A 16,425-nucleotide genomic window follows, 5' to 3' on the forward strand; every position below is an offset into this window, starting at 1 on the left:
ACCGTACAAATGTCAAATACTACTGTATTCAACGGTGAACTAGTCATCATCATAAAGATTTATTTCTGCAGCTGTTCTGAACGCCGAAAACATTTTTCCCATTTCCAGCGGTCTGCGTCAACAGTAAAATGTATGCATTCATAATCGCAAGAGAAAAAAACATTCCATCATTTGTTTATCCAGCGAAGTTCGGGCATCCAGTGTCACACCGGTATTATTACATTCCTTTTTGCTTCATTTTGAAATTGTATAATTCACCTATTCGTTTGGCATTTAAAGCCGATAATTCCTGAGCTTTTTTCTCATCTGAATCTTGATGCCTTGCCAGTAGATTATATTCCGTTAGAAGCGGGTCACCAACACCTTGCTGAGAACCGTCAAACAATCTGTTCCAGTACCAGGGCAGCAGAAAATTATCTTGTAATAAGATAACTGATGTCAGCGGGCTGCGATCCGCGTCCAGCAAAACCACATTCCCCAAAAACTTTCCAAATCCCTCCCTCTGTACGTGCTTAGCATGACCAGCCTTGATATGAAATGGTGTCGTCCTTCCCAGGCCGGTGATTTTAACCAGAGTAAATAAATCCGTTTTGGAATCGTAGTAGCCGCGCAGTATCGCTCGTCGCCGCAAAAAATTTACGGCAAAAAACGTAAGAAAGGCAAAACCAACAGCAATGCCGTACTGGTACCGATGATCGAACTTTATGGGATTTCCGGCCATTGTGCGATCTACTTCTTCGAATGACTTAATCCGAAATCCCGATTCCAAATACCATTTAATTCCGCTCAGCACGATAAAAGCGAAAACAATGTTGACTACCGTACAGGCGGTACGCAGAGTTCCGTCCAGTTGGTAACTACGAAGGTATGCAAATTAATAGACAAAAGCTGGAAACGTCTGAAATAACAACGCATGCTTACGTGTAGACCATGGCAGCAAGTGGGGAAACGCAATCTTTTGCTTTCAGCTTCTGTATTCTCATAGCACTCATCGAGTTCTGGCCTGTTATAACGCGAAATACTCCGAAATTGCTAATGTATTTCCACAGCCTTCGAACAGCCGACAGTTTTTCGGTCGGAGATGGCCCGGACGATGCGCTGCCGGGATTAATATGAGGACGAACTTTGGGAATAGAGCTGCTTATCGTCGGCATCCGACTTTCAGCCTACCAAATTATGAATCTAGTTAATGACCCAAGAAGGCAAGGTATAAACGCCCATAAGAATACTATTTACATATCGCGTCTTACAACGACGTCGTTACGACGACAAAAGCACAACACGAATAGCAATGGACTTCATAGCCACTGCTTACGTTATCACTGCTAATACAGTTATACTAATGTTATTACTAAAGTTAATACTAATGTTATTACTAATGTTAATACTAATGTTATCCTCATTCAGTTACGCTGGACTGGTACTTCTTAGGTACTGTACGTAGGTACTGTACCTGGATAAACAGCCATCGCGACGCCAACAGTCTGGAGCGACTGCACACCTGACAGACACCGACAGTTTGCTGCAGAAGCATGGCTCAGAAAATAAGGCTTCCCGTAGCTTCAATAGTCTGAAAGTATTCGCATCGCCCAGGATAAGACTACATCTACGGACTACGACCACAAAGGACCATGAACAGCCAAACAAACAGTCCTGCACAGGGATCTTCAACGCAAAAAGTTAGACAAAAATGCGCACGTAGTTTACTGGTGATAAGCCAGATAAGGTTATACTGATCATGATGGCGGAATCTATTTATAATTCTAATCAATCTGTTAATAAATACACCAATTCATAATTATAGGTTTGAACTACGATTAGTATTCTAAAAAACTGATAAAAAGACTGATAAAAAATAAAAAAAAACTAAAAAAACTTAACTTATAGGCTTTAGGCTCTAGCCTTCTAGGTACTGCCACTATACTGGCACCAAAACCATCCAATAGAAAGCGTTCATTCCGCTACAACTGACCGCACGATCGCGGGGGCGCGCTGTAAGTAACCTCTGAGTGGCTGCGCTTGGAGCTTCCCGACTACGGACTACCCTACAGTAGGTTTAAGTTATTTTTGCCTTCCATCATTTAAAAGATTTTCATAATAATTTTCTTTTTGGTTTTGCAAGTGTTAAAATCGAATGCTGCCGCAAGCAACATCTAAAGAATCTAGCAGGCATTAAAGTAATCACGGCTGTGAACTTACTCATCATAATACTTGTGAACTTACTCGCTGCAGTGTTGACATTGGACGTCGAGAATGATTTAACTGCAGTGTTGCCCTTGGGTTCTTTGAAGTTTCCAAGGTCCTCTTAGTTCTTACCCAGTAAATTTACTGTTTTATATCGGGACGCGTCGTTGTGACCATTTGTTCTGCAGGTTCGTATGGTCTTTTGCCAATTTGTTTGATATATGATTCGTATGGTCTTTGATATATGATTCTAATGAAAAAAAAGCTTACTAAAAACGTGGAGCACTGTCATATTGGCGCCAGTGTCAGCCTAGAATATCCTTCACTTTTCCCTTTTGTTGCAGGAGTTGCGAAGTAACTCGGCGCCTTGCTGAATTTATCGTTTTACAGTTCTTCGGGATCTGAATTCTGCAATCTGACGGAGCCATGTCAATGGCGCCACCACAGTCAACTCCTAAAATGTACTCGGTTCCGCGGGTGCGTTTGTGGAGAATCAATGGTCCGTCATTCGAACCCTTGTCGGCAGACAAGGAAAATGCTTGCTCCGTGGTTGTTCAACGTACCAACGATCTAGACTCGTCCGCGGCATTCGTCATGCACGTTCTGATGGATGATCAAGAAGTAATGAAGATCCCCTTGAACAGCCACACAGAAAGTGCTGTCATTGGTGACAAAACGCTGGTTTTCGGCCCCAACGAAAAATTCCAGCAGTCTCTGGCCGTATCCGTGGAAAAGGAGGAAGATCTAAAAAAGCTGAAAGACATTGTTAATAGCATCAAGTCTGGCAAAATCCAGTCAATTTTCGAGAAAAGAACCGAGGAAACGTCGGCGATTCAGTACTTCCAGTTTTACAGGTATTAAAATAATAATAATTAAATATTCATTTGATCATCAGTTTTTTAATGCGGTGACGCCATAATCATACCATAAGCAGATTAAATGAACAGTGAGTTCCAGCGCATTGTTTTCCGGAAATTCAATGATTCAATCCATGTTATTTTACGGGAAATGTGCTTACCATTAATGAAAGTTTTGCGTCGGTTTGCAGTTTCCTTTCCCAACAACAAAACATGTTGCAAGATTTCGTGCGCACTGCAACCTATCAGCGTGCGATCCAGTTGAATGATGTGGACTTTCGTGATAAAGTGGTGCTGGATGTGGGAGCTGGCTCAGGGATTCTTTCATTTTTTGCCTGTCAAGTCGGTGCTCGGAAGGTGTACGCCGTGGAAGCCAGCTCCATGGCGGAACACTGTAACAGCCTGGTTCGTCATAACCGAATGGAGAGCGTGGTCGAAGTGGTCCATGGAAAAATTGAGGAAATTACCTTGCCGGAAAAAGTTGACATTATTATATCCGAACCCATGGGTTACATGCTGCTGAACGAACGCATGTTGGAAACATATTTACATGCTAAGAAATTTCTCCAACCTGGCGGAAGAATGTTTCCCACCTTTGCTGATCTGCATATCGCTCCTTTTAGTGATGAGGCTCTCTACATGGAACAACTGTCGAAAGCTAACTTCTGGTGAGCGAATGGATGATTTAATGCAGTTATTAGTGATGCCTCAGTATTCGCAGTTGTCCTTGTACTGTTTGGAGCTATTTTACAGATTTGTGGCGTTTCGCAATTTTTGAACATCTCATATGTTGTCCTTTTTAGGTATCAAACTTCTTTTCATGGAATTGATCTGAGTGCACTGCGAGAGAAAGCCTTTGAAGAATACTTTCGACAGCCAGTGGTGGACACCTTTGACGTTCGGATATGCCCGTCTGGTTCCGTAAAGTGGAGCGTAAATTTCGAGCGCGACAATGAAGCGGATTTGCATCGCATAGATATTCCCGTTAGTTTTCCATTGATTAACACTGGCATGATCCATGGCTTGGCGTTTTGGTTCGATGCTGCCTTCCAAGGAACGAATACGACCATCTGGCTGACAACCGCGCCCAATCAGCCCCTCACTCATTGGTATCAAGTGCGCTGTTTGTTAAAAACGCCGTTATTTGGCGTGAAAGGGCAAATACTTAGTGGACGTGTCCTCATGGAGGCCAACGGGCGACAAAGCTACGACGTGACCATCGATTTGGCCATTGCCAGCACAAATTCGCGGTCCGTTAACGTCTTGGATCTGAAGAATCCCTACTTCCGCTACACCGGCCAACCTGTCGAACCCCCACCGGGATCAAATACTGCATCGCCTAGCGATGCATACAACGCACAGATCCAGCAGCAGTATCAGCTGTGCCAGAGTACGGCTAATATGCAGGTGAACACGCCTTACATGGCCAACGGACCGGCGGCGAACTATCATGCTTACGGTCATCCGGGTGGGTATGCTACTATGGCTGCTGGAGAGACACCTGTTAATGCGGTTGGATACCAGCCCACTAATCCAGGCGGTAGCCAGATTCAGTTAGGACGAAATATTCATCCAGGAGGAATCCCTTCCATTGGTGGCTTTGCAAATACCAGCACGGGTGGCCAGCCACAGAACGCGCCTCCTGCTCGCTATCAAACATCGAACCACGTTCAGTACGGTTTTAGTTAGTTAACCTCGGCAGGAATGCCTGTTATAGACAGTTTGTGACACAACCTGGCCTGTACTGTTTATTTTTCCCGCTTTGATCACGCTGCTAGCTTTTAGCATCTGTTTGCGTTACAATCTTTCAAAGTTTTCACCAGTTAGCTGAATTCTCGCTTTTTGAATCCGTTATTTAATTTGGTAGAATGGAATTTTTTTTGTTTCCGTTAATGTTCAAACGATCCGTTCGATGTAACAGCAGCGTTTGCAGTTATTAATTTTTGTATGTTAGGGGTAACTGGCTATCGCGTTGAGTAAAGACTCAGTTAATTCTGCAGCCTCGCGCGCTGCCATTCTTATTTACTTGCATAATTTGGCTAGTAGTAACGCACCGTCAACCGTCCGAAATCATACTTCTTCATTAGAAGTTTATTAAATTATTTTTCGACAGTCTCATTCAGTCAGATCAGTAATAGATACATCGAATTTTATGAAAGGGTACATCTTTCATATCGTCATTGTGCGCCTGCCTATAATCCCAAAGATAATGATCCAGAACAATAGCATTAACGGAACCCACTGCATCTTTTCCCATTATATCTGAGATTTCCTTCCAGAGTAACTGTAAAACAAACACGAGATTTCGTATAATCCCTGCTTGCGCATTAAGCAACCAAATGTACCTACAGTTACTGCACAACGAGCAATCACTCACTTCAACCACCCAAACACTACTTCCCCTTATTTCCAGTTCCTCTTTCTCCCCATAATGAAATAAATAATTTTTTCGCAACTTATTTTCCAGCGTAGGAGAGTAGACCATTGTTTTGAAATAGTTCAACACTTGAGGTACTCGGTAATCGGGGAAAATTGTGAGATGATCGATGTCAGCGAAATTCAACAGATCCTTTCCTTCGAAGCATGCCCAAAGATCGGCCACGAGAATTTGCGCTCGCTTGTAGAAGTACACTGAGGAAGATTATTTGTTACAGTACAGCTATGCAGTAGTTTCAGTGGAAAGTTATTCAAAAGAGGTTTCGCTCACCTGTGCGGCCCTCGAAGATGGATTCATCCCGGTAAGAAGGGAAATCATTTACAATGATATTCAAAAGTTCCTTAGCAGAATGCGCTGCCTTTTTGATGCATGTGGCAAATGTTCCATCGAATTTCTGCAACCGATATCACGTAAATAAGTCCGTAAATAAGTTCGAAAACCTGGTTCTCAACGGCGTACTCGGCAAGCGATACTCATGTACAAGCTTGTCCGGTAATTTCCTACGTAAAGGTACAGCTAGCGCGAAGTTTGCGCTTATAACGATGGCCACTTCACTACGTTTATCAAATTGCCTAAATGCGCTCCGCAGTCAGGTTGTCGCTTACTGCATCAACCATTTTCTAGCCACCTTCCGCCAGACAGTTCCTATTATTTCATAAAATTAAATGGCGTGTACCAAGCCACCAGGCAGCCAAATGCTAGTTACGTGTTTAAGCAGTGTTGGCGCGCCGTAGCGTGAAGTTTGGCGTAACACGCAAATTTGTGTAGCTCGCTGTATTGATTCGTCAGAAATTACCGGACAAGCTTGTACTCTTGCTTACAGAGATTAATGTTTTAGCGGCATCATGGAGATTCTGTTTCCTTTCTTGTATCATGGGCATAACACCATGCGTGCTAGTACGGAAAACGTATTCAAGCTGTTGATCGGTAACTGCCTCATAATATTTCGGGTCCGTAATCGGAATGCCTTCCTGAAATAACACACAATAATTATACAGGGAAATATGAACCATAAAAAAACTACCATCGTTCTGTGCGTATTGTACAGTATATTTATAAGAGGAGCTTTTCTGAAAACGGTTGTTGACTAGTTGACAATCGGTAGTTGACTATTTGGCAAAAGAGAGCAATCTCAATTGACAAAATACAATAATAAATATCCACTATATAAAGCAGCAGTCTTCTCGACGCAAAGCAGCGGTTACTTCAAAATTTTTAGCACGTTTCGTTTGCTCTAAGTGACTGCCGAATATACTCGCAAATCGCAACAAACTTTAAATATCACTAACCGCTGAAAGGCCAAGATCTTACATCAAGAGCTCGGTTAACAGCTGCACACAATGCCCAGTAGCCAGTCCACCGCTTGCCATTGTATTCAACGCAGAATTTTTGATCGGATTCATCCTCCGACCAAAAAGAAAAATTCAACGTATCCACGAAGAAAATCCTGTAAACACCTGAAACGTTATCATCGTTACAGTCATGCCAGAATCCGGACCACGTTGTTACCACAAAATAACTGTTTCACCCGGCAACCCACTTTCTAAAACCTCATTTCTAATTTCACCACATACAAGCAGCGAAATTTCATTCAAAATTATTTCGCTAAAACGTAACAACGGCGGAGAGATTATTAAATGCAAGCGTTAAGTAGTTTTTGGCGTAGTTAATATGACAGGTATTATATTAATTTAACTCACCAATCGACCGCTTTCTGGTCTGCTGTTTTCGGGTGCAGTTCATGCTTCTTCCACCGATCCAAGCCCATATCACCCTGGGCGATTTTTCTCGACAATAACCCGGCCAATTCCCGAATTTTGGTCATATCGACGGAAACGCTTTCCGCATGTTTACAGATGAATTCCGCTGACTGACGCACTAGATCGCTGCGGTGTGGTCCGCTGTCGCTTGCGCAATCGAGATTTTGCTCCTATGCAGAAACCACATTGTTATCGCCGGCGCTTGAATTTTAATTACGTACTGAAATCTAAACGGAGACAATTCTCTTCACTTTCTTTAACTTTAACACGTATTATATAATAAAACTCGATTGTACAAATGCGTTTTCAGCAACGACTCTGAAATGAATCGTTCCAAAACACAAACGCAGTTAAAGTTCTGTCGCGTACGCGTCCCCTGCGGACAGATGAAGCCGTCCGAGCTCTTTCGCACGCAATTAAAACTATGCAACTCCTGTAAAGAATCACCATTCCTCTTTTTCCCATAACGAGATAGGAAGGCGAAACCGATAGTAGAAATATGTATTTAAGGCTACAATATCCTTACGAATTTACCGTACCATGAGAATATTTCGCCGGCGATCCGCCGATGTGCGGGTTTGAAAAGCGGAATAGGAGCTTCAGATTCTGGCTCTCCAAATTCCCGGTACGAAACCCTAAAAGTATTCCAAGTTTAGCAAAGCGAAAAGCCACAAACAGCCTATCCCTGTTTCCAAAACCCGAATAACATTTGTTGTAGCATATTTGTCCATGCCAGCGTTCTCAAAAGAAAAACCCTGGTTCTACTTCATATGCACCACCGATCCAAAAATCACAAAGTTTCTCTGTTTCTGTTTACAGTTTTACTGCAAATATTGCCGGATTATTTTAAGTAAGTACTTACAACAAGCACTGAGTCTCACCGAAAGTCGATAAACACAATTGGAATACAACTTCAGTTTATTAAAAAATGGCACACACACCGACAAAAAAGTTGCTCCGAATTCTGAATTCGCGAAAATGTTTTGTGAGAAGTGAGAACTAAGGCTGGTAATAAGCCGCACTCGTAGTTGGTGAGCCGGGAGCCCGGGAAACACTACGGTATTTTATTCCGTATGTATTGTACGTACGGTACAACAGACGCGAGTGCTGTACCATAGAAAAGAATAATACTGTGTAGTACGTGCGCTCGTAGCCGATCCTCTCTGCCAGTCTTAACAACCTGTGGTCGAGTTGTAGTGAATTGTGTAAACACGCTGTGCCTGCATATTTAATGAGAAGCGATATCTCGAGATATTAGTGAGTCGGCGGCAGTGATGTCCCGTTTTTTTCACGGGCTCGGTAAATCACGGGAATTTCCCGCACCCCGCACCCGCTTTTGCTCGGAAAGCGGTGCGGGAGATTTTCTGCTCGGATCGGGTGCGGTCGGGATTAAAGCTTGATAAGTACGCCCGCCCGCTGCTCGGAAAAACTCGGGATTTATTTGAATGGTGAAAAATTAAATTATTTGCAAATTAGAAATTTGAAAATTATTTTGTAAGCAAGCCAAGGTAGCATGTAGCAGTAACTTGCTGTAACTAATTCCACTGCTCCGCATTCCAGTAGCTGTTGTAATCCCATTGCCGCTGGCTGGCGGCTGCAGACTGCAGTACACTTTCAGTACCGTAACTTTCACACTTCCAGTATCGCGCTTTGTCTCGTGCCTTGGCACTGGAATTAACGAAAATTCAATTTTTCTGCCAACCATCTGTTTTTAACTGTTTGGCCAGAGACCGTAAACTGTAAAGTGGAGATCAAACGTGTTATGATTTATCGGGAGTTTAGAGTTAGTTAATTTTTATTCCATTTCTAAGGAACTGAAGATTGTTCTTTTATTGCTCTAAAGCAAGGCTGGGTTACTGTGTTGAGTGTGTTCTCATTATGTTCGACTTCTTGATGATTGAAAAGCCATGCAGCAATCTATTGTTATTGACGATGATGACGGCCAAGAACCCGAAACCAGCGCTTCTTCTCCGAGTTCTCCGACTGCCCCGGAATCTCCCCAAGCGCCGAATAATTCCTCTGCTGCGAAGGTTTCCGCAAAAGAATACTATGAGACATTCTTCGTTAACCCCGTATGCAAGACTGAATGTGCTAAAGGACAGGCGAGAAGCTGGAAAAAGTACTCCGCGACGTGTAAACTCTGTGCTGAATCGGATGCAAAGAGACTGGTGAATGGAGGAGCGGATAGCTTTGACGCGTTCAAAAAACATGTTACGCGGCATCATTCGAAGACGAAGGTACGGTTTTTATTATGCATTTCTGTATATCAGCTGATACAGAGTATGTAGGACAAATGCAATCTAGAAACTAGACAGTATATTATAGCTTGCCGTCGCGTTTGGCACTATTATTTCATTACTCAGTGGCATTTTCGTGCTTTGCAGGACTATACGGAGTTTATTGCCAAAAAAGTCAAAGATAACGAGATCTCGCAAACTAAGCTGTCCAAGGAGCAGCCAACCTTGACCGAATTCGTGATACAAAAAGTTGAACCGTACGGCAAAAACCATTGGAAGCAAGTTCGGCTAAATGATGCAGTCGGAAATATTATGCTAAAAACCCTCGCACCGCCGTCCATGCTTGGCGACCTAAGTTTCGATGAAGCTATCAAAATTGGTGATAGCAAACTCAAGGTTAGTACATACTACATAATACATAAACCTTTTTATTAATTGACTTGAAGAAAACAACTGTTATAAGTGCAACGTAAAATTCAACATAAAATTATTTTGAATCTTTCCATGCTCCTTTATTGTAAAATTCACTATGTTGTAAAGTTTTCGTTATTTAGTGGCCTCGACGACACCAGCTGACGCGCCACATCCTGCCGAAATTCGAAAAAGAAATTCGTGGGAAAATACAGATCTTGTTGTCTACTGCCACAGCAGTATCATTAAATGTGGATTTATGGACCAGCAAGAGGTGCCATGGCTATATGGGTGTAACTGTTTCGTTTATCGATGAAAAATTTTGCCTACGAAATTTCGTGCTGGGATGTCCGCGTTTTAAAGAGTCGCACACTGCAGAGAATATTTTTCAACTAGCTACCGTCTTGATACTCGACTACAACTTGAAGGATGTCCTGCATTATGTTGGGCTTGACAACGGCCGAAATTTTGTAAATGCTTTTGACGACTGGATGCCAAGCCTTTTTCCCGCGGAGTTTTTGCGCAAACCGGATGCGGAAGATGAACACGTTGTCGGTAAATTGTCATGTAGTAAACTGTGCAATTAAAATCAGAAGCATCTGCATTTTTCAATGGCTAACTCTATTGTGATTTTTAATATACTAGTTTTGTGTTCTATGCTGCTTACTGTGTAGATGAGGACGGATTGAATGACTGCGTGGAATCCGTAGAAAACGATGATGAAAGAGCGGAGGAAAGCGACCTTGATTTTGATTCCCAGCGCACAGAGCAAGCCTTTCAAAAAATCCGTGACACATACTGCCGGATTCCCGATAGAAACATTGTGGTAAGTTTGTGTGCGAGTGTTTTGTGTTATAGTGATTTCTTGTGTATTATTTATATTTCGTATTTAGTATTTTCGCAAAACGTTTAGTTTTTTTATATACTCGTTTGTTGTATTTGTCCTCGCGCGTACTGCCGCATAGTTTATTTGTGATTTTTTTTAATTTTGATTTGTAATCATTTTGTTTTTTCGTGTAGGTCCGGTGCGCGGCGCACACCTTATCTTTGGCCATTGGTAGCGCAATGGCAGATGCGCAGGTTATCAACCAAGTTATAGATGGTCTTGCTGGGATCGTTAACCGTGTTAAGCATTCGCATTCGGAGACAACCATTCTGGAGGAAGCGTTCAAGAAAACCTTTGTCAGCCGCAATCAGACCAGATGGAACTCGAACTTTTTAATGGCCAAGCGGGCAGCGGAATTTGATTGGGAAAGATGTGGACTCTCTCAGAAAAATATTTTGAAACCTGCGCACCGCCTTGTATTGCAAGCGTTTGTAAATCTTATGGAAGTTTTCAATGCATCGTTTAAGATTCTGCAGACGGCTGACTATCCTGTAATTGGAGACGTTATTCCTATTTTATGTGGACTTCGCAGGCATATCAAAACATGCCAAAGAATATAGACTTCGTGTTATTGCAAGATTTTATGAAAGGCTTGCTGAAACAACTAGACGAAAGATTTGGTGCTGTGGAAAAGACAACCTGTACCTTGCCGCTGCTTTTGGATCCCAAATATAAGCTTCTGTGGTGTAATAGTTTTGGACCTGAGAAATCTGCTGAGATGGTTATCAAAATCAAGGCGCTCATGCTGGGCATGATGCAAGAAGTTGGCTGCGGTCAAGACGTGCAGTTTAAAGAAAGTAAGTGAAAAAGAATCACAGTTAAACTAATTAAGTATTAAGTCGTGTTTGATTTTTACTGAATCATTCGCTTATCCTTTCCGCATATTGATTATTTATTTATGTTTAGGCAAGAATAGTTTTGTCGGTCCGGATTTCCTGAACTTTTTATACAGAGGACAAAGTAGCTTGAGCGGCCGTTTGTCGATGCGACAGGACAGCGGAAGTGACAAAGCTGCAACGTGCGAAACTGAACTAGAGATGTATATTGCCTCTTCGTGGATAGGGACGAACCCCTTGGAATTCTGGAAAAGTGCTGAAGCGGCCTGCTTGCCACGTTTGAAAATTCTTGCCAAACAAGTTTTATGCGCTCCAGCAACGACCGCTGACGTCAAACGGATGTTTAGTGTTGCGGGAAATTTGCTCAGTAACAGGAAATTAAAAACTTCGGATGAGCATTTCGAGAGATTACTGTTTTGTAGTATTAATAAGCGGCGGTTAGATGGTGATTTAAATGTCGGTGGTAAGAGAAAGCTGAATAGTTGACGGTGATAATAAAATGTACGGCGATACTATAATTTCAAGCTAAGGGTGAAATTTCTTAAAAGTAAGATTTACGATGCAGGTTGAAAAAATAGTAACTTTCCAAACGTATGGCATACTTGAAACATTTTTAAAAAAAAGGCTGTAACAATAACATGGTTAAAAAAAATTATTTTATTGAAAATCGGGAGTCGGAGCGTGGTGCGGGACTGTCCGAGCGCTCGGGTGCGGGAGCGGGTGCGGGAAAGTTTTTGATCGGGAAAGTGCGGTCGGGACATGAAAAATTGTAAACGGGACATCACTGGTCGGCGGTATCCGCCGTAAACCGTAAAACGGGCACCGCTTTTAATCAAAAGTACAGAGTTAGACAGTGCGTGTGTCTAACGAATTTCTGTCTGCTCCCTTGATTAAATGCGTTTTACGGCGCCCGGTTGCTTCCCCAGGCGGACATCGCCGACTCACTATTGTGGTCATATTTAAAAACTAAACAGACGGTTGTGATCGTTAAAGCGTAAGGAGAATGAATCTTAAAAAAAATTTGAAAAAGAACATACGCATAAGCAAATAATTCATTATCCAAGCTAACGGGGGGCATAAATCGCGGATGGAAATGCATTCTCAATGGGGCATGCCGACCTTCTGTCCGGCTCCCTTGGCTCGGTTCCGGACCAGTAGCACTGCACGTGTGCCTTTGTTTGCATAGACCGGCCGGACCAGCGCGCGCTATTTCTGCGAAATGCTCAGTGTATTTCTGTTAGCAGTTTGCTCAACATAATAATATTATGCAACTTAAAATGCCACTTTGTACTCAAATATGGATGGATGCGTGTTTGGTTAATGATTACAAATCTTTTTGAATGGACTCAATGCACATCTCGGGGATATAGTCTGATTGTGTACCTTTAAACGGCTGTTTATTTGACATTGGAAACAGCAAGGCAACCAAACCCGTATATTGGTGATTGGTGAGCACATTTGTACAAGAACCTGACGCATAACTTATCAAAATACTTGAAAAAGGCTTTTCTGCATGACAGTATTTGGCCATCCGTCGTAATTAATGTTAACGTTACGCACAACTTTGCAAGGAGAATAATTGTTTTTTCGTCATAAAATACTTATGTAATAACATGTATGTAGCATGCACCTATTTTAAATTTTCATGTTGGCAACCGCCCACGGGAGTCAGTTACAAATTTTAGATATTTTGCAGGCATTCTAGCACTTATGTACCTAACTCCACGGCGTTCTTCTGCAAATGGCAACTAAGCCGAAACTAAAAAAATACGAAATTGTCATTAAAGACGGATGTAGAAAGATCTTTGATGGACGACAACTTAGAAGATTGTGCAACGGGTTAGGCGGAGAACTGTGCAACAATAATGCCACCGCGAAGCAGGGCTACTGTGCCCGACATGCTGCACTTCTTCCGCCACCCAGCTGGGAAGTAAAATCAAGCGGGACAAAGAAGAATCGAAACGACAAAACGCGGCCACGAGAAAAACGAAAGCGGTCAACAGATATGGCCAGACGTAATGTTGCAACGTTGTTTTCTTTTTGTCACTGGAATGTTCTGTTGCTTCGTACTTGAGTTTTAAGGGTAGTTTTTTTTATGTTTGTTTTAATTGTTTTCTGGTATTCCTTTGTTATCGTCGTACAATTGTGAATGCTTCAACTTGTGAACTGTAGTGGGTTGCTGTGTTAAACTGATTTTTCTGCACTGATTCCTTTAGTATTACGCTTGGATTGCAGAGTTAAAAATAATTGTTGTTTTTCGTTGAGAACTGCATGTGTCATTGTTTGTAATTTCCAGTACGTAATAATAAGCACCAGTTATATGCTTGAATGAAATTACACCAATATATCTGTACAATTAAGTGCTTTAGTAGTAAGTACATCAATAATTTTGTAAGTACGGTACTTTATGGTATCCTTTTTGGAAATAGTAACGGCTACTGTAATGGAAGTACTGTAAGTGCTTCTACGGCTCGGAATTAGTTCAGCTCTGAACTGCAAATTGCCTGAGCCGTTGCTTCGCCGCCCGATCAGCAAATTGTGGGTACAGTTTGTTTGCACAATTCATTACAACTCGACCACAGGTTGTTAAGACTGGCAGAGAGGATCGGCTACGAGCGCGCGTACTACACAGTATTATCCTTTTCTATGGCTGTACTGTATCTGCTGCTGCTCTGCCTGTCTGACTCTGCACTATTGTAGAGCGTCAGTGTTCTATCCTTAGTTCCTTACAATTGTTAAAACAAAGGTCAACCTGAAAGGTATTACTTGAAATATTAATATTATTTACGGAATTACAATTACTTTACATTGGCAGTTTACTGAGCTTCGGCCTGCGCAATTCAGGACCGGTACGAGTATCGTTTATTGCCTTTTATGCTATTGGTTCTATGTGCGATCTTTCTCTTATTTAACACTATTTTTCCCGTATTTTAACAGCTCAAATGCGTAAAATACTTATTTATGTCTTTTTAGTAAGTAAGTACCGTAATTTAACCCAGCTCCAAACATAACACAGGAAATTACATAACTTATTAGTGCTTGAACGTTTGTTATAAAATCGGAAAGAACTCCTGTTTACGGCAGTGTGCGATAATGTGCACAAGCATTCAACAGTGAACTTTTGAACCTTTAAGAACACACTACGAGTACAGCAATTCTATTACCAAGAAAGCACGCGATCGATGGTCAGAATTTAAATACTCATTTTGTTGAACAATGCAAATGAATCGCATATCTCCTAACTGCTATTACTCTAGATTTAAACAATGCTCATATGGTAATAAACGAAATCTGCAAATCAAACAAATTTCATTCCGGTTTCGACATTTAAATTAGGTTGAATCAAAAAAGAAAAACAGCGCTGTTCTTTGACTTACGGTAACTAACCGAAGAATCTGAAAAATAACATAGAAAATCATACTAGGTAGGAACGTCCATCGGACAATTCAACAGGGATTTTCTAAACTGATCGCCCAGTCAGAGAAGTCATGTCAAATGGTGACGAAGTCTTGTAAGTTATTTCACATAAAAAAATCCAGACATAATTTCCACTTCCAAGCAGGAAACCGCATAAGTTATCGCCACTTTTTCACTACGCCAACGACACCCAATAAATTCCATAGTAGAGTAGTACCCAATGACTACCCTCCAAGGAACTAAAACTCTATCAGCGGTTTAACATCGACAGAAGGTGGCGGGACATCAGCCGGTCGAGGAGCGCTTTTCTGCACCGCACTGGCTTCTTGATTGAAATTGGTTGTTCCGGTGTCTTTTTTAGTCGGCTGATAATTTTTATCCAAATACAATTTCCGCTCATATTTATCCCGAATGAATTTTTCCAAAACATTGTCAGTCTCAGGACGGGAAAAACGCAAATTCTCCGGCAGACTGGCTTCGTATTTTGCAGCGGCAGCTGCATTCCCCATGCTCTGCATGGAATTAATCTGCTCCTCCGTCCAGGAATCCAATCCCACAGATTTCACTTTAGAGATATGCACGCCCAGATTTCTATGAATGCCCGCACAGCGAATACAAAGAAAAACCCCCAAGTTCCACGAAGCCCAACGCGGATTTCTGGCCCAACAATCGGCGCACTTCTTGTTGTTCTCATCCTGCAACATCTGGTCCAGGATTATCTGGTACTGCGTCTGATCGCTTGGCTTCTTGGAGGGACCGTTGCGAGATGCCATTGCGCGGACTGGGTCTTCGAGAAACAAATAATTACAAAATGCACAAATACCAAGTACCTAACTTGAACAGGACCACCAACGATTGCACAGAAACTCCTTCGCAGTGATCTAAGCGAAAAACTCTGCAGTGTAACGGCGATTCGTTTGCCACTTTGGAATGGTTGGCCACTTTGTGGATGGAGTGGTTGGCCGAAGATTAGCTGTATACTGGATAGGAGACTCCAAACTTAAGAAATTTCCTGTTCTCGAATTCCCCTGACAACTTTCGACAGCAGATCACAGATCAGAGATCGCCGATTCAGGACTACACACAAGCCGTTCACACACACACACAAGCCGTTCACACAGGCACATGAAAATCGAACAAGGATCTGTTCGAATTTAGTTGCCGAACGGCAAAATCACAATCTTCCTTGAAACTCAAATGAGAGCAAAACTAATCAGAAAATTTCATTGTGAACTGGGAAGATAGATTTAAGATTTTATAATTTTTAAAAGTTAATAGGAACAACGAAAAACAATTGTTAGGGGATGCGAATTGTTGTATTGATTTTGTTCTGGTCCACGAACACGTGTAGCGACGGTGGATGCGTTTTGCAGTAGTACATGTTTCGACTCATGACAAGC

General features: G+C 42.1%; 6 protein-coding genes across 9 annotated transcripts; 3 read left to right on the forward strand and 3 right to left on the reverse strand.

Moving 5' to 3' along the window:
* Positions 1-43: 43 nt before the first annotated feature.
* LOC129591232 (uncharacterized) lies at positions 44-1,910 on the reverse strand. The gene is made up of 3 exons (XM_055486812.1): positions 1,454-1,910; positions 922-1,166; positions 44-857 (listed from the first exon to the last, which is right to left on the reverse strand). The coding sequence occupies exons 1-3, from the start codon at positions 1,532-1,534 to the stop codon at positions 218-220; spliced, it is 966 nt and encodes a 321-aa protein (XP_055342787.1). The 5' UTR covers positions 1,535-1,910; the 3' UTR covers positions 44-217.
* A 119-nt stretch (positions 1,911-2,029) lies between these two features.
* Positions 2,030-5,038, forward strand: LOC129591230 (histone-arginine methyltransferase CARMER-like). 2 transcript variants are annotated; one of them, XM_055486806.1, is made up of 4 exons: positions 2,030-2,372; positions 2,529-3,038; positions 3,233-3,709; positions 3,845-5,038. In XM_055486806.1, the coding sequence occupies exons 2-4, from the start codon at positions 2,611-2,613 to the stop codon at positions 4,728-4,730; spliced, it is 1,791 nt and encodes a 596-aa protein (XP_055342781.1). In that variant the 5' UTR covers positions 2,030-2,372; positions 2,529-2,610; the 3' UTR covers positions 4,731-5,038. The 2 variants fall into 2 exon arrangements, with proteins under 2 accessions (XP_055342781.1, XP_055342783.1); XM_055486808.1 differs by having other exon boundaries at positions 2,575-3,038.
* A 28-nt stretch (positions 5,039-5,066) lies between these two features.
* Positions 5,067-8,312, reverse strand: LOC129591231 (queuosine salvage protein-like). Of its 3 annotated transcripts, none has more exons than XM_055486810.1 (8): positions 8,120-8,312; positions 7,778-7,873; positions 7,179-7,408; positions 6,790-6,925; positions 6,300-6,449; positions 5,749-5,872; positions 5,419-5,672; positions 5,069-5,325 (listed from the first exon to the last, which is right to left on the reverse strand). In XM_055486810.1, exons 2-8 carry the CDS (start codon positions 7,778-7,780, stop codon positions 5,170-5,172), a joined length of 1,053 nt encoding a protein of 350 aa, XP_055342785.1. In that variant the 5' UTR covers positions 7,781-7,873; positions 8,120-8,312; the 3' UTR covers positions 5,069-5,169. The 3 variants fall into 3 exon arrangements, with proteins under 3 accessions (XP_055342786.1, XP_055342785.1, XP_055342784.1); XM_055486809.1 differs by having other exon boundaries at positions 5,070-5,325; positions 8,101-8,312; XM_055486811.1 differs by lacking the exons at positions 7,778-7,873; positions 8,120-8,312 and having other exon boundaries at positions 5,067-5,325; positions 6,790-6,935; positions 7,179-7,369.
* A 554-nt stretch (positions 8,313-8,866) lies between these two features.
* On the forward strand, positions 8,867-11,332 carry LOC129591407 (uncharacterized). Its single transcript, XM_055487043.1, has 5 exons — positions 8,867-9,475; positions 9,623-9,871; positions 10,030-10,441; positions 10,561-10,712; positions 10,907-11,332. The coding sequence occupies exons 1-5, from the start codon at positions 9,146-9,148 to the stop codon at positions 11,330-11,332; spliced, it is 1,569 nt and encodes a 522-aa protein (XP_055343018.1). The 5' UTR covers positions 8,867-9,145.
* An 84-nt stretch (positions 11,333-11,416) lies between these two features.
* On the forward strand, positions 11,417-12,107 carry LOC129591373 (uncharacterized). The gene is made up of 2 exons (XM_055487010.1): positions 11,417-11,569; positions 11,679-12,107. The coding sequence occupies exons 1-2, from the start codon at positions 11,491-11,493 to the stop codon at positions 12,092-12,094; spliced, it is 495 nt and encodes a 164-aa protein (XP_055342985.1). The 5' UTR covers positions 11,417-11,490; the 3' UTR covers positions 12,095-12,107.
* A 2,791-nt stretch (positions 12,108-14,898) lies between these two features.
* Positions 14,899-16,339, reverse strand: LOC129591372 (stromal membrane-associated protein 1-like). Its single transcript, XM_055487009.1, has one exon. It carries the CDS (start codon positions 15,796-15,798, stop codon positions 15,265-15,267), a length of 534 nt encoding a protein of 177 aa, XP_055342984.1. The 5' UTR covers positions 15,799-16,339; the 3' UTR covers positions 14,899-15,264.
* Positions 16,340-16,425: the final 86 nt, after the last annotated feature.

Source organism: Paramacrobiotus metropolitanus, unplaced genomic scaffold (genome assembly GCF_019649055.1).
Source record: "Paramacrobiotus metropolitanus isolate TYO unplaced genomic scaffold, Prichtersi_v1.0 Parri_scaffold0000045, whole genome shotgun sequence".
Lineage (NCBI taxonomy): Eukaryota > Metazoa > Tardigrada > Eutardigrada > Parachela > Macrobiotidae > Paramacrobiotus > Paramacrobiotus metropolitanus.